At 35.7% G+C, this 17,287-nt stretch overlaps 1 protein-coding gene across 3 annotated transcripts in view; it reads right to left on the reverse strand.

Annotated features, from left to right (window-relative positions):
* Positions 1-4,977: 4,977 nt before the first annotated feature.
* VPS13A (vacuolar protein sorting 13 homolog A) overlaps positions 4,978-17,287 on the reverse strand; it is a 109,933-nt gene continuing 97,623 nt past the window's right edge. For all 3 annotated transcript variants that reach the window (XM_039567712.1, XM_039567711.1, XM_039567715.1), the window contains 4 exons: positions 11,477-11,562; positions 10,723-10,846; positions 9,251-9,325; positions 4,978-7,828 (listed from right to left, as the gene is read on the reverse strand). In XM_039567712.1, coding sequence (XP_039423646.1) covers positions 7,778-7,828; positions 9,251-9,325; positions 10,723-10,846; positions 11,477-11,562 — 336 coding nt within the window. In that variant the 3' untranslated portion in view covers positions 4,978-7,777. The remainder of the gene's footprint in view (positions 7,829-9,250; positions 9,326-10,722; positions 10,847-11,476; positions 11,563-17,287) is intronic.

Genomic DNA, 17,287 nt, shown 5'->3' on the forward strand with positions numbered 1-17,287 from the left:
TGTAGCTGTTTGGAAGAGAAGGCCCTAGTAGATATGCTAAAGCCCTGAAGTATGTTTGCAGCTTCCAGTTGGATAAAGTTATGGAAGCAAGCTGAAGACACTGAGAGAAGGAGGAGGGGTAACAAAAAAAGCTAAGGGTCGCAATAGTGGATGCTTCTATTCTTCCTGCCAAGTAATAGAAATAATTAAAAGAAAAATTATGTTCAGTGGACTTGAGAGAAAAGGTGAAAGTTATAAAAGCAGCCTGAATAACTTCCCTTAACAAATGTTACTGATGCTTTACATCACTAAGAACATATATTCTATTACTTAATACAGGATTATATTCTGCAAGACATGTATCAAGCCTCAACATACACCAGGGGAGCTTCAGCAGCAGGGAGGTGGTGGGTGGAGTCACCATCCCTGGAGGTGTTCCAAGAAACAACTGGATGTGGCATGCTCTAGTCGACAAGGTGATGATCAGTCAAAGGTTGGATTCAATGATCTTGAAGGTCTTTTCCAACCTAAATGATTCTATGATTCTATGTTGAATCCTACAATCAGAAATTAAAAATATTGTATTAATTTATTAGCTATAGAGAAAACACATGTTCCCTTCTTGGCCAAAGAGAATCCTATTTATGCTGTGTGTTTTAGAAAACTTAATTTCTCTCATGGCCTTTGACAAACTATGACAGTGTAGCATATTAACATATGCTGGATAATTTCAGTAGGCTTTTGGAAAAAATTACTTTGACCTGTAAGGTTTACCGTTGAAAAAAGCATACTCCACACATTTTAGAAACAGCCTTTGTTCCACTAACATATGAATGAGAAAAAGCTAACAAGGGACTATGTCTTTATGGTGATTTGACATTTAAATACAAAATTAGACTGTTTCGATACTGTCCAAGTTTTTCTTCCTTAATCTGTATCTTTTAACTATTCAAAACCACAATTTCCGCTTTGGACTAAAACAAGATGTCAAAGCTGTCAGAGACTTAATTTTGGACCTGTATCAGGATCAGAATCCAGACAAGAAGATAATCTTTCCCACTTCACTCATGCCACAGACAGAAAATACTAATTTTGTCTTTGCTGTTGTCAAGGCCATTAAACCTGAGGGAGTTTAACCTGTTTCAAAGGAAAAACATGGTTGCAGCCACAAAGTGTGGCTTGCTCATAACACAGCCTGCGTTGATCAAAAAAAAGGCATCTTTTTAAATACCGTTTACAGAAATGGAAGGGGGATTTATATTTACTGAAGAAATATGGATTAAAATAATTTTAATGAATTAAAGTTTACTTTTTAAGTTATACATTTAAAATATTGTGTTCGTATTTCGCATCTCAGATTTGTCTGTGAGTTATTTGTTGACAGCTGTAAGAATCAGGTGTATTTAAAAGAATTTACATAGCTACACTGCTGTCCAGCTGGTATATTCTTAAGATTTTTTTTTTTAATTCAGCATTTACAATCACAGGTTATGAAATTTGAAACAGTAATGCCTCAAAAATAACAAGTTAGGGGTTTTTAGGGTGCTAGAAATTTTTATACTTTTGTTTTGAGCAGTGCAGTTGAAAGACTAGGGTAAGCCTATTACACTTTATAGAAGTAGCTCTCTGTAGCCTTGATAGACCAAGTCCTAGGACATTCAAAAAATAATTACAAAATACTAATTACTGGTGAATCTTGTGCATCATTATGTTTTTGTACAAATGCTTTACAAAAATACTTTCTCAAAGAGCAAGGCATTTAACAAATGTTCCCAGCATTCACTTTCATGGGAGCTGAAATATTAACCTGTGATAAACTAGGCCTTAAACTCCTCCAAGTCACTAACATAACTTGCTATTTGCACTTTGCATTTCCCCTGCCATTAAGCTTCATGGGTGGTTTTCTACAGCTTAGAGAGCTCTTTAGAAGATTTCCAGCCATTTTCCTACCTGCTACAATTTCTGCCCAACTACAAACCTCTCCACTAAAGAAGTCAACACCACTAATAGCACAGTCAGCTCTCCTTCACTGGGTCAACAGTTCTCAGACAAAACAATTAAGGCACGAGGGCCATTTTCAAAGCTGTTCTTACCATGCAAAACTTGCAGAGGTTACTGGCACTCGATCAGCTCACCCAGCAACACTGGTAAGTACAGCATGTTAGTAGAACAGCCTCTTAATACTGGTAACTAAGCTCAAAAGATGTGCTGATGTTCTCCTATATTTAAATACATGAAAATGCCATTTTTCTAAGAGAAAATAATATAGCAATAGTTTTTTACTATCAGCATAAAATAGCAATTTCTGTGCAGCACAGAAAAAAATAAAGTTCTAATGACTTTTTAGTTTGAGTAGTGCTTTTGTGTATTCCGCCAGGTGATAGCTCTCACAGCTCGGTCCTGGGAAAAGCACACCCTGACCTTTCCCTGCTCATAAAAGATGTTTGCAGTTTCACATATCAAACAATACAGATCCCTTTTTTCCAGCAGTACAGAAAAAGTAGTGTTTCCAGAAGAAAACAATCTGTAACATTTGACTCATCTGCTCTTTCTTTAGTGTTGGAAAAAGCAGGAGAAGCCCCTTCTTAACAATGCTTTTATGTTTTTAAGGAAGTGAAGGACACTGACCTATAACACTGTGTCCATACTTAGTGACTGGCAGTTCTCTATGCTGAGGGAACAGTGAAGAACACCCTGGGATGAAGCACAGGCCTACAGAGCCACTTGCTGAATGAGAGGCAGCCAAGGGGGGGTGGCAGAAGGCACAGAATACAACAGCCCATCTGTGTGATTATCGGCCATGTTCCCAGGACGTCATCTGTACCCTCCTTTAGAAGTACTGATGTCATGCTAAATCCTCAAACCTACTGTCCTAAATTAACCACTGTTGCTCAGAGCATAATTCAAAAGCATTTCTTGTCATGAAATCTATAGAAAATGGAGTTTTACTTTAAAAATTCCAGTACATGAAAAGACATCAACATAAATACTTGCCTAGGGCAGCAGATTTATTAGAAGAAAGCATATGAAATGCCCAAATGCTTGGACTGCTTGATCCAGTTTTGAGCCCCTTGGGAACTTCCAGAAAAATAGGTTTAAACTCCTAGAGGTTTCCTCTAAGAGTCAAGATTTGCTGTTTATATGAGTAGGACACTGGAACCATGAATGCGGGAGCCTGGCTTTGCTGGAACAGGAGTTTTGCAGATGGTGAGACTGTTACCATTGCAGGACTCATCAGTGCAAGACTGCTTTATTGTCACACTTCAAAACCAACAATCAAAGCCTACATGAAGGCACTTACCAAGAAAAACCTCTGCACCCAGTTCTCAATCTGCTCGATGCAATAAGCAGTGAACATGCACAAAGATAAGAAACCACTTGGAGACATCCAGCAAAAAGATAATTCCATTTTTTCCCCTTTTTGCCTATTAGTGTTCTACCCCATCATGCCTGTTCTGGCAGTCACATTTGTTTCAGACTTTGATGCACCATGGCAAGTTAAAAAAAAAAAAATTACATGAGACATTCTTTTACTTCTTGTTGGAGCAGACTTAAAACAAATTTATTCTTCCCTTAAAGTATTACAAGAATATTCAAAATTCTTGTTCCAGATTTGCCATGAAGACAATCAAATCCTCATAATAAAATCTTGTGTGTATGGTCAGTGAACTGTAGATTCCTGCAGTCACAAAAGAAAAAATTGTGACCAAGATCATAGTTGCACAGATTACATAAAGCTTCGGCTCCTAGGTGATGCATAGATGTACTTGCATATACATACATCATGTATGTTTATATGTATACACATAGTATATACTGGGCAGAAAGTTCCCAAGTGCACAGGTAAGAATAATTTTGTAAAATGCTAAAGATAACAAATAGCTAATGGCATACATACAGAATCTTTATGAGGAGGAGAAAAAATTTTAAAAAGAGGATTTCATAAGAATTGAGTTATTCTAAGGGCAAGTACAGGCTGGGTAGAGAATGCATTGAAAGCAGCCTTGAGTAGAACTTGGAGGTTCTGGTGGATGAGAAGCTGGACACAACCCAGCTGTGTGCACTTACAGCCCAGAAATTTAAATGTATCCTGGGCTGCATCCAAAGCAGTGTGGCCAGCAGAGAGAGGGAGGGGGTTCTGCCCCTCTATTCCAGTTTCACAGGACTGCACCTGTAGTGCTGTGCCAGCTCTGTGGCCCTCAATAGAAGACACGGACCTGTTGGAGATGGTCCAGAGGAAGGCCAGGAAGATGGTCTGAGGGCTGGAGCAGTTCTTTTATGAAGACAGAGCTCTTTTACGAATCAGGAGGTTAAGCCTGGGAAAGGAAGATTCTGGGGAGATGATGCAGCAGTCTCCTGTACCTGAAGGGGGCCTACAAGAAAGCTGGAGAGGAACTTTTGACAAAAGCACATAATGACAGGACAAGGAAAAATGGCTTCAGATTAAGAGAGTAGGTTTACATTAAGCTATCAGGAAGAAATTCTTTCCTGTGAGGACAGGTTGTGCAGGGAAGTTGTGAATGCCCCATCCCTGGAGGCATTCAAGGCCAGTTTAGATGGGGCTCTGAGGAACCTGGTCTAGTGGAAAGGGTCCCTGCCCAGAGCAGGGGGTTGGAACTAGGTCATCTGTAAGGTCCCTTTCAACCCAAATCGTTCCATGATTCTATCATCTGGCAACACCATCATGTCTTTTTCAATACAGCAACAGAAGAAAAAAACAACAAAAAAACAACAGCCAAAAAAACGCCCCACACCTCCCAAAAAACAATTTAAAAATAAGCTTATACATGTTAATCCAGTTACTAAAAACTTGTCCTTACAATAAACCAAAGGTAAATTCTAAAGTCTGTAATTCTGTTTTCCTGAGATGACTGCAACAGAAGTTTGACCACGTGTTCTCATGAACAGGATTTGACTTGACCTACAAAATTCTGAGTAATGGTACTCTCTATTAATTAAAGCAGTATATAAAGAAAACACGTAATAATCACATTTCAGTCAAATAAAATTCAGTTTCACTTTATTCAAGATTAAGAAGGGGGGGGTAGGGTGGGGTGCAAACCAAGAGAGCCATGCCATGAAAGCCATGCAGATGAACAAAAAGGAAGTGCAACAATTAGACTTACAAATGTTTCTGCAATTTCTTAGAGGTAATTGTAACCCTTAGCAAACTGAAAACCCAAATGACATTTCTCAAATGTATTAAGTTTACATAACAGTCATATAAAAGAGAAACTGTTCTTTAGCATTTCAGTAAAGGCCAAGATACACTTTTAAACACCACAGTAGGCAGAACTAAATGCCTACATTTTAATTTTTATCGAGATCCCCTTTTCTAGTTGCATATACACTTTCAATAAAAATTAACATACCTATTCAGCCTTCTTGTTGAAAAAAATATGCATATTGCAATAAGGAATGAGGCACAGCAGAGTAGACATCTCATACAATCTGCAGCAATCCAGAAAATTACACAATGGCCCAAGTCTGAATACCTTTCTCTTCCTCCCGGGGTGATATATAGCTAAAGGAGACAATCGGTGTTTGCCAAGAAATGGCAAATTTCTTTCATAACTGTATGGAGAAAGCTTTATTAAAAAAGCCAAAGTCAAAAGACACAACTTATGGACTAGAAAAGGGACCTATAGAAAATCATATTTTCATTACAAGTGGAAACAAGGGATGTGGAAGAGAGGTCCCACATTGACTTCTGAACATTTCAGACCCTGTCTTAAGGCTTTTAGTTAGCACAGAAGACCAAAATATTTTATACTCTGTAGGAAAAATGCCATTCTGGGGGAATTGCTATGCCTTCCAAAACATGAGCTGCTTAACCACAAATACACACATTTAAAATAAATCCTTCAACATTAAGTGTGAAATTGTTTAAATATTACTGAAAAGCCAGATGAGATTTGAGAATCAGAGCTCGTTGGCAAAATAAATGTAAGAAATAATTAAAACATAGGTTCTGTGGAGAAAAAATATTTAGAATCAGGTAAATGGAAAAGCTACACACAAATGGGAATGTACAAAGTACACACACAAGAGGTATTGTAAATGAAATTTGCAGCAGGTACTCCGTAAATGCTGGGGATGGAGAGGAGACCACATACTTGTCAAGAACATTATGAGGATATTAAATGAACTATCATGCCTAAGACAGAAATGACAGATGAAAAACAAGTGACAGATAAAGAATGGTACTCAGTGCACCTAAAACCACTACTTATCTAAGGCAAAGTATGAAAGTTTGGCATGATACAACCTGAGTTAATACTCTTGATATGTACTTGGTGTACAAAATGAGTGGAGTAACACCATCATTGTAATATTTTGGAATCCCCTTAAAATATTTTGATTCCATTTACAGTTTATGGGGAAAATTGCAAGATTACATGTATTTTGTAACCCACTAAATGGTTACTCAACACCAATGGCAAGACTTACAGTAAATTAAATATCTTCAACTATAGGTTACATGCTAGTTGTTTCACATTTTACAGTAATGGAACAATTTGGATATTTCAAGCATCACCAGCAATGTTAGAATTCTATCCTGTAGCTATGAGTATTCCAAACTATTGTTTGGAAATCACATTTTGGCAGTAGGTACTTTCTATATGTACAAGATATTTTGAAGACTTTGATATGGGAATTTATGGAAACCTTCATATAACACTGTATTTCATGTGTAAAAAAGTACATGTGTTTCATGTATTTTTTGTATCAACTGCAGTAAACAGCCAATTAACAATACTATGAGTACTACATCTAAGAAATAAACAGAATTGCAGACATTCAAGCTAATAAAATGTTGCTGTCTGGGTATGAAACAAAAAAGTTCCATTAGGTAAGAAAATTTAACAAAAGCAACTGTGACATTATATTTATTATTTAATATAAATTTGACTTCACCAGTCACTTGCTTAGCACACAATATTGTGTAATTCAAGGCATTTGTTTTTGGTATGCAACAGTGCACTTATAACCCCATAAACTCCTTCTTGAGTTGCAAGACTGTTCCTAACTTCTATTCAAAATAATAGGCTTTTATTAATATTTTTTGTGCAGAGTTAATTCTCCCCAATACACATTTTTGTAAACTGTTATATTTTCTGTAATAATTGATTGAGGTGCTGCAACATTTCCTCGAGTAGGATATAAAAAAGTTTACACTAAAAGCAATACTGTACTGTATCTGTAATTGTGATCTGGTCCACTCATTTACAAAAAAACCTAGTATTGTCAACTAAGCAGACACTTGTGATCTAAATTCAAATTCTCTGATCAGTAGCCTCCTCCTTGTATTTCGAGTTGTAACACTAGTGATTAAGTTAAAATTTCCTTTGACAAAGAAATTTGTATTTCAACACAGCCTCAAGTCATATTAAAACTAAGACATAAAGTATTGATTTTCACCATCAAATCAAAACTGCAAGATTTGCTCTGAATAGTATCATAATAATTATTCCAGAGTTCAATTTCAGTATCAAAGGTTAAGACAAACTCACTTTATACTGCTTATATAAAAAATGAAATCTGAAGTTCTTACATTAAAAAATCAAGCAAACCAAGACCAAATTTGGCAGAATTTTTTTTATCATTACATAATATTTTAAGCTAACATCATCTACTTTTCTGATACAGACCATTGTGACCATAATAAGCAACTGGATAAATCTTCCCTCCCTCCTGTCTTTGCTTTTGTTGCTGATATTCAAACAGTTCTGCTTGTGAAAGAGGAATTAAAAGGTAGCTGTTCAGTGTTCTTCATATCTTGGTGCTTCTCCATTCATTACAATTTTGGCTGATTCTCTCTTACTTCTTCTAGTTTGGAAAGGATCCACTGTGTGAAGAAAAAAGTAACAATAACAATCTTTCTGTGGTACAAAACAGACAAAGCAGCTGAAAACTACACTGGTTTTTGTCACTACTGTCTGCTGTCTTCCTAACCAAGTTTTAACACTGTGTTAACAATACTTCCATAGATTATAAACCCCTGGCTTTCTAACATGAAAATGGAGCCATTCATGCACCAATATCTGACATTTGATACCACGTCTAATTAAACTTGTTTCCTGGTCTGTACTTCAAGGAGTAAGATTTTAAAAAAAAAGAAGACAACATTTAACCCCTCTCCTGGCTCTGCTTTAGTCTACAACTCTAGACAGATGACAACAGAGAAGCAAGGATCACAACAGACAGAAGACAGTAACAGGTTGCAGCAATGTGATAAATTATTTAGAAAATAAATAATCTTTTCCTTACTTAAGACTTGTGGTATACGTAATATGATGTACTAATTTCACTTTTGGAATTGTTCCTGATTTAGCTGGGGCTTAGACAGGATTCTTTTACCACAGAGACTAAGGGACCTCAGCTCTGCCCACCCCTGTTCCACCAGAGCCAAAAAAGTAAAACCAGAAAACCTCAGTACCTCCAAAGATTACAGGCAAGTCAAATTCAGCACAGGGCCCTTACCTTTTTGAGGTAAGAGTTAACTGCTATCACGTACCTGCAGCTAGAAACTACCCTCACAAAGACAAAAGCAATTTAAACTAATGAGAGAATGCAACTTTTGCAAGCTGTCTCAGACCATGATCCCAGGGAACCACACCCCACTGAAGTATACACAAGGCTCGTTTATTTTTTCTGAAAATTACTAGCTACACTAGTTAAAAACAAGGCAGTACTTTCACAGGCAGCTACCTTATAGTTCTGGTAGCAGATCTGAACTGTTCCTACTATCTGTTGTAGTCAAAACTAGTGATGTTAAAATGAAAAGGTTATCAGAAAATGTGTATAACAATAGCATTAATACCATATATCAAATAAACTACTGGTATTCTTCTTAAGGATTTTCTTCATTCTTCAAACAAAACTGTATCTTAAGGAACAGAGCAGTAACACCCCACCCCTGCCCCCCACCAGGAACAAAACTAGGAGTGATTTACAAATATTTTTGTTCTATTAAAATGTACTATTTAAATTCATATTCTAGATTGTTTAATTTTTGTTAGCAATACTGTTTAATCAATCTTTTGTCAGACTGCTGTAATTCCAAAGATTTATGTAGGGAAAAGTCTGGTGTTGGAACTGAGTATTTTTGAAATTCATTATGGAGTAGATTATTGCTATTTCCATCTCTGTAATGGATATGTGGAAATACTGAATTTTAAATATACATAGTTTCGGGTTAAGAGTATTTCTGTTACACTTTTTAAGTCAAATTTACCACAGTATAATTTTAATAGTATTTTGACTTTACCTTAGCATCCTCTGGACTTCTAAAATTAATAATTTTTCCAAATTCTTTGGCATGGAAGACAGACTTAACTCGTTCCTAAAAGAAACAAAACAGTAATTTAAAATTGAAGTTAGTTACTTCAGGCTTTAAGAATAGGATGCTATTTACTAGCAAGGCAGCTATAATGGTTCAAACAGCCACATGTACCAAGAACAGTCATCTGAGTATGTTTGCATCACATGCACATACCCTGAGAGAGGTAATTTTCTGCATGAAAGCACAGTAGAGTGAACACTCCAGCAATAACAGACTCCCCTTTCTACCATGGAGTCCCTGGATAAGGGTCTATAAAAGTGTGTAGGAATGGAAGGCAGATAATGTACATATGGTAACAAAATCCATTACTCTCCAAGGTTTTAATTTGTAATTCTCCTTCAAGTCATTACTTGAGTGGACATTCCACCAACACTGACTTGCAAGTAGTGGACTTAGGTAGCAAAACCAGCAACTTAGGCTTCAGAAAGAAAAACAGAAGGAGTTATTTGCAAAATACAGTTTTCAATCACAGATTTCAATAAAGAGCATACTGCAGACATGTTAATGGATTCTGAAATGACTGCTGTGTAGGGGTAAAGATGGATATGTTATTCAGCATTGTCTAAAATGGCAGAAACACTAAGAATTATTTCATCCTGTAAAAGTTCACTTGCAGTCAGAAATCCAGTTTGGAGGATTCCAAACCAATATGGCTCTGCCTTTCATGCTCTCTGCAATAGAAACAAATAATCTGAGTGAAAAACTGAATGACGTTGTGCACTGTCAAGACTGTCCTGACAACCAATATGTGTAATTACACATGTGAAGCTTATTAAAAACACCAGCAGGCAAATTCATTAAGTGAAACTAAATGCAGTTAACATTTCAATAAGAATTCAAGATTTTTTATTAAGAAACTGCCTCTGTAAATAGCCATTGGTGGTCATCTTTCTCCTTATGTCCTTTGCCATCTTACCAGGGAAAGGAATTTTAAGGTTTGGTTTCTTTTTTTTTAAGAAAAATTGCAACTAAGAGCAACATTCTTCAATTTGTATTGAAAGGGAAAAATATATGTCATTATGGTCATTTTTGACAACAATAAAACCTTATTATATGCCCCAGAGAGCATAATAAAAACATTCTGTAATCTTCTGAGCCTTTTGTAGTATCACCATTTTCCAGACTGTGAATACACTGCGAACTGGTACATACAAACAAAAAATGCCTGGGGCTCAAGGAATAATTTCATCTGCAAAGACCAAGTCACCATGCTGCTTAGAACAGCCAGAGACTTGTTATCTGAGGAGTTCACCCATGTCAAATTTTAACTCCCTTCTCTGAATGCATCTCAAATACAAAGGAGATCAAGAACTCAAAGGAGAGTGAGCAGAAATTCAAAGTTCAATTTTATAAACAGTAATACAAAACAACAACAAAACATGGTAAGAGTAATGTACCTTGGCCTCAATGCGCAATCTTCGACCATCAACGATGAATGGTTCTTTGGTAAATTCATCGTAAGTATATTGCCATTCACATGTCAGCTGTCCAAATGTCCCTTTTGTCACAAATAACACACCACTAGGCACCAGAAAATAAAAGTAGTTTTAAAAATTAATATAAAAATATTTAGAAGTTATTCACTAGAGCAAGTTATGAATTCACTTGCTCTAGTGAATTCATTCATCATTGCAAAATAGGTTTCATCTCATGATCTCTAACTATACAGCACACTTTCCAAAAGAGTGATTTTTGAAAATCTAACATTTAAAATATTTTTAAAATTTAAATTTAAAATTCATAGCAAAACTGTAACACTACTTCAAGCAATACTTGAGAAGGATGTCTCATACTCCACTATTAGACATTCACTGTTCCTGTATTATCCTCTTTCCTTCAATACACCATTGTAAGTGAATCTCACAGTTCAGCTGATTTTAGCCTAACCCAGTTTATAACAAATCCTTCTCAGGTAAAGAAATCTTAAAACCAATACTCCTTTTCCCTTCTTAAATAGGAAAGAAATAACACTGAACACTCTTCTCCTAACAATGACACTGTTAAAGATTATTAACAGCACATTAGGCATGCCTTCCCCATTATTTTGTCTACATATATGGTGACAGTGCAGTTACTGATCAGCAATCATCAAGGCATGCACATTTTGATGATTGTTTTAAGTATATATTATTCAGAGTTAAAACTGTTTACCTTTTTGTTACCATTAACAGATCAGTACTGTTGACCATAGCATGTGCAATATATCTGAGTTTTGCAAATCTTCCATTTTCAATTTTCTAAAAGAGATAAAAGTTTTATAGCTTTTAATATGCTAGTAAATTAATGTACCAATTTTGTGCATAAAAGGTACTTATGCTCCAAAACTATAAATGGTAACAAAGCACATACTTCAAAATAAAAGGCTACTTTCACAAAGTCAGAATACAACTAACATCTGTAATAGCTAATGTTCATAACTACTTGGTTGCTGTTAATACAGCTATATAAATAAAAATCAATCCTAACCAAAACTGACAAGGAACAATATCATTTCTCAAAAAATTTCAGGACTCAGTTTTCTACACACTTTTGGTACACACTGAACTTCTGCTAACTAATACAGTTCTGAGACAACAAACAAAATAAAAATTCCTTTCCTACTTTATGTCTTTGCCTACAAAACACTGACTAATTAACTCAGAGAATAAATCTATACCTAACTGTATGTAAGCACCATTATCATGTAGACAGTGAGACAATAATACACTTGAGGCAATACTTAGCATTCCTCTATATTCTTTTGTTTCCCCACGAACTTAACCATTTCCTATAATTAATGTGAATACTGTAGCAGAATACTTTTAATGAGCAATATATTTTAAATACTGATGACGGCAGATTAATAACTTTTTAAAAACAGAAGCCCTGTACCTCTCACATGACTTGGCAAGCGTTGGATTTCTGACTTTCTGAGCACTGAGTGATTAAACTAGTGGTCAAATTAATATTACTGTATCTTGGTTGGGAATAGCAACATGATTGCTTGTATGCTTCCCAGCTGTTACAACTTGGAAGCAACACCAGATTAGAATAAACTAGTATAATTATCAAAAAAGTTTTAACTACAAACATATAGCTTCATATATGTATGCCAAAATTTTAAAAATATCTAGATTAGATCTTAAAACAATTAGGAAAGCAAACCATTTAATGTATGTTCCCCACCACAGTAAAATGATGAAGATATCTGATTAGTGTGCCGTACAAATTTGACTGTGTGGATAATTCCACTTGCCCAAACAGACTTTTTAAAAATTACGTCTTCCCCAAAGATACCAATTCTTTTGTGACTAAAATGCATGAATATTTGAGTAGCAGGTTACCCTAAAGAGAGCTTTCCAAAAAGCTCTTAGAAAGTTCAAATTATTTCTCTTTCCCCAACTCGGTTAGGGTACAAAATCACAGCTATTGATCATGTGCCTACTTACAGAAGTCACTACTTGCGTTTATTTTTGCAAGAGCTACTGTTGGGAGCAGGATGAATTCAGCAAGAAATGAGGAACTAAGGGCTTGGAAAATAAGCTTTGTTTTTTTAAATTTTTGGAAACTTCTTATGCAAGCTTTATCGAGGCTTTGCTCTGCCTCTGAAATGTGTCTCCCTGCCTCTTGTATTAAACAGAAGCTTGGACCTAAATAAGTAAATAACTAAAAAAACCTCTCTAAAAGGTAGCTGTTCTACAACATTCCAGTACGTAATACACTGGATGGTTAGAAGACAAAGGAGGCTGTATGGACAGCCTCTGGACAGCATGGATAGGATACGTGACCCACAGGTCAGGCTACTGGTCTAGGTCTATGCCCTGATGGATTTTCATTAGTGGCTTAGAAAGAAAGACAGGGAAATGGAGAAGGCTGACAAGAAAAGAAATAACACGTGTGGAAAGAGCAAGGGTGGTTCAGAAGAGGTAAAAAATACACATAACTGCACTTAACTGCAAGACACTGTGACAATGACACAAATATCTCTTACTGACCAAAATTATAAATGTCACACAGAATGACGAGTATCTCTGTTCTATTCAAAGTAAGTATAGTGTAAAAACATTTAGCAATTTAGCCTTATTAGGATGGAGAGGATTTCCCATGTTGGAGGAGATATCTTTCTTATGCTTTGCATAGCACTGAAGTAAGGCTCTCAATCCAAGTATTAATTCCCCTTAAGTGAGATTTAGGAGAGGGGTGCTACCTCTTTCTGTCTTCTCATTAGCTTGCTAGCTAATTTTCAAGAAGTCATGTCCCCTGCTGTAACTTACTCAGCTTACTGATAACAAATTGGGAATTGTGAAAATTATTATGAAAGTACAGTACTTAACCACTGCACAAATGACAACCCTAAACAAAAACTATTTAAATGTATACCAAATTATACAAAAAGTGTTTCATTCTACTAAGATTCCCGAACATGTGATTTGTGGAGCACAAAAACATTGTTGGCATGTAGCATACACTGAGATAACTAGTCCTCATTGCTAGCTATGAGTCAAAAATCATAAACTCAAGTTATCTGTTTTTATAGTAGACAACAGGAGTTAATTCAGAAATAAAACAGAGGGAAATGCTGCACAGGCTATTTACAAAGGGAACACTTTTATCTATGCCAATGCTAAGCAGTAACTAATTTTAAATTTTCTGCCTTTGGATTTTTCTACCCTTCATTTACAATCTTTAATCCTTTTAGTATTAGACTTATATCTATTCATTAGGAAATACATAATAGAGGGATACTGCTGATAATTCTTATAACAAGCTCACTACTGCACTGCTACTGAAATGTCTAATACAACTCAAACATAAAATGACATATAATTGATCACTCAATACAGATGCATAAATAGTTCTTAAAACTTCTATAGTATGTAGCCATTGTTTGGAGAAAGACAGCAACTTGGACCACTGTTTGGTGACACAAAACTATGAAAGGTAACATGGATCTGTCATTCTTTGTTCAATGTTAGTTTCGACATTGTAAGAAAACACATAAAAATTTTTTAAAAGACAGTGTCTGTATTTCAAATTAAAAACATTTTAATAACCTGATTAGGTATATGCAAATCTATTTTAAAAAGGACACTCCAGAAGCTGTAATGCATGAATTAATACAAGAACAGATCCCCCTCCTTGCAAATTCTTACATAGTACAATTGCTTAGATGTCACTGCAATAATCTAACAGTAAATGTGATCAGTAACGCAGAGATATGCCAATATGCTCACTGTCTTAAAAGAGGTATCTCTGCACTTGGGAGAGATTCCTAATCACACCACACTCTCTTAATGTAATGAGAAGCAAGCAGAGAGGCCTTTGATAAAGTTAGAAATGATACAGAGTTAAACAGTGTTAAATAGTGGAGGCAAAAATTAAAATCTATGATCCTTCTGGTAATAGTTCTAAAAAATACTAGTATGTGTGATACTTAAGTCAGAATGTTTGATAACCTTTTGAACTTATCTCAGATGAAACAGTATGCAAAAAAAACACTGAAAAGGCTGTTACTGTTTAAAAAGTGGTTATAAGTCTGCTGTTCTCTCTTGATGTTGACATTAATTTTCATCTGGATTACCAGCATATTTCCCTATGAACTGGTTATGTCCAAATGTGTCAGTTCTGAAGGCAATCCACTGCTGTTAGAAACTCCAACCCTGAATGCATCTTTCAGCTCAAATTGTAAGGTTACTTTTTCAAAAGCTGTAGAATTCCTAATTTCAGCAGGCTAACCTGGTATAATTACCTATCCCGTCTTCCCCATAGAAACATTTAGTAGTTCTAAGAAGTTCCCAGGTGACTTGTCAGATGTAGTTTGAATGAATGTGAAAAAGAAAAAATAACATATAAAACATTCTTTTTTCGCCATGCAAAATTCTCTCATCATTTATGAATAATAACCACCGATAATCCTTTATTACCTACTTCCTCACTTCAGTTATCCTAATGTGCAACGTCATTATACAAAATGCAAAGCAGTGTGCAATGTCCATGATGTGTTAGTGTCAGTATTCAAGATTCCATTTAGCCATGCTGAACACTAACTCTGAAACCAACATGGTTTTATTAAAATCAACAGGAATTTGTGGTCATGGTTAACATTTAAATCTAAGGTCACAGTATGCAAAACAAAAAATTAGGACAGCAGCTCAGCTTTCTTTCAAAACCCAAAACTCCTACTTCACAGTAGAAATATAAATTGCCTATGCTGACTGTCAGAATTACCTTGATCAATTTTTGATCTGAATACACAGGAGCATTCATTTGAACAGCTGACATGGAGAAATCATATTGATCTACACTTTCCTCATGATGATCACATCTAGATGTTCTGTTTCCTGCCAATACAACCAAAACTCTTGGATTCATAGCATTTGAAGCATGATTACTGCATTACCAGGGAAATGGAAGAATACTGTCTTTAAGCCTCAACCACAATCAAGCTAAAATGAAACTGAGTCATGCAAGCTTCCATGTACCTCTGCAACAATTGGCGTTAGCTGGTTTCATGGAAAATGTCTTCTATTTGGGATTGGGCAATGGCTGTGTAATAGTACCCAAATGTTGGACATTTAAGTGGTAAGGATCCTGCTTTTTCCTTTAACCTAGACAGACAAGATTTTCCAAAGCAGGACAGATCATGACATCTGTGACTTAGTAATGGGACCAGCAAACTAGATGGCATGCATGAATATCTGGAAAGAGTCATGACAATCTCAAATAAAAATGAAGTTATTTGAATTTCATAAAGAATATAATTTTATGAAGTGAAACCTTAGTTTTAGGGTACTTCATGATATGGATGTTTAAGTTTTGATTTGAACCCCAGCTCAAGAGCAGTGAGTGAAAGAAAGGATTAGCATGACATAGTTTTCCGACCCCTCAGATGTTCTTCCTAGCAAACCAAAGTGTGAATACTAAGGAACGAAGGCCTGTTCAAATCACTTCAACATCCTACCTGATCTGAAGCTCATGACCAAGAAGAATCGCTAAACCAAAAGCTGAACACCTCCAATGCAATAGGATATGGTATTGAAGCACAGCTTTGAAGGACTGTCTTCTCTAAAGCAACAGAATTGTGCAGCAACTTTATACTAAACACAGTGTAAGTGTTCTGACAAACTCACAGGTTATAAAAGCAAATTAAAAATAATAATAAAAAAATATTTTGCATATATTTTGAGGTTGGGTAGACATTGACACAGAGAACCACTGACTGCACAGTACAAATGCTAATGACTTAGCTTCAAAAGCACAAAACCAGTCTTTCAGCTTTATTCCCCTGCAGGACCAAGACCTTGCAGGTCTATTGCTTCTGGAAATGACTAATAAAAATTAATGTATAAACAATCCATTAAATGATCCCAGAAACTGTCTAAAGTATCCCCTGGCACTGACCTACGTCTACAGAGCATCTTGAGAAAACCAGACCACCAGAGAATCCTGAACAAAAGGGATGCACTGGATAATGTCAAAGGTAAAGAGCACAGCCAGTTATTCACCTCAGCAATGAGGAAGTTTATGCAAGTCACAAGAAGAGTAAAACTGAACTCTTGGGAAAAGCCATATTGTCAGCTTGTCAACAGCACAAAAGCTAGCAATCTGAGACAAAAGAAGAGCACTTAGACCTGGAGTTTTCAGGGACAGTACTGGACTTCAAATTCAATTCAGCAGTTAAAAAGGGACGGGATGGGGGAATTATGCAGCCAAAAGTTGAACTGTTAAAATACTTTAAATTGAAGAAAAAAAATAATTAAATATGGTCTCTATTTTTTGCTATATTACTTTAAATCCCTCAAGAAAATAATCTCTACATGTTTTGAGGTTCTTGTTTTAGTTTTGGATTGGGGTTTTTTTCCATCCTGAAGGAAGATCAGTTTCTGCTACTAGTTTTCACAGCTTTTTGTTCCATGACCTAAAGACAAATTAAGTACTAATATCCCACATGGTAAAGTTTTTTGTTATCTAAGATCCCCATAT

The sequence above is a fragment of the Corvus cornix genome, chromosome Z, assembly GCF_000738735.6.
Source record: "Corvus cornix cornix isolate S_Up_H32 chromosome Z, ASM73873v5, whole genome shotgun sequence".
NCBI lineage: Eukaryota > Metazoa > Chordata > Aves > Passeriformes > Corvidae > Corvus > Corvus cornix.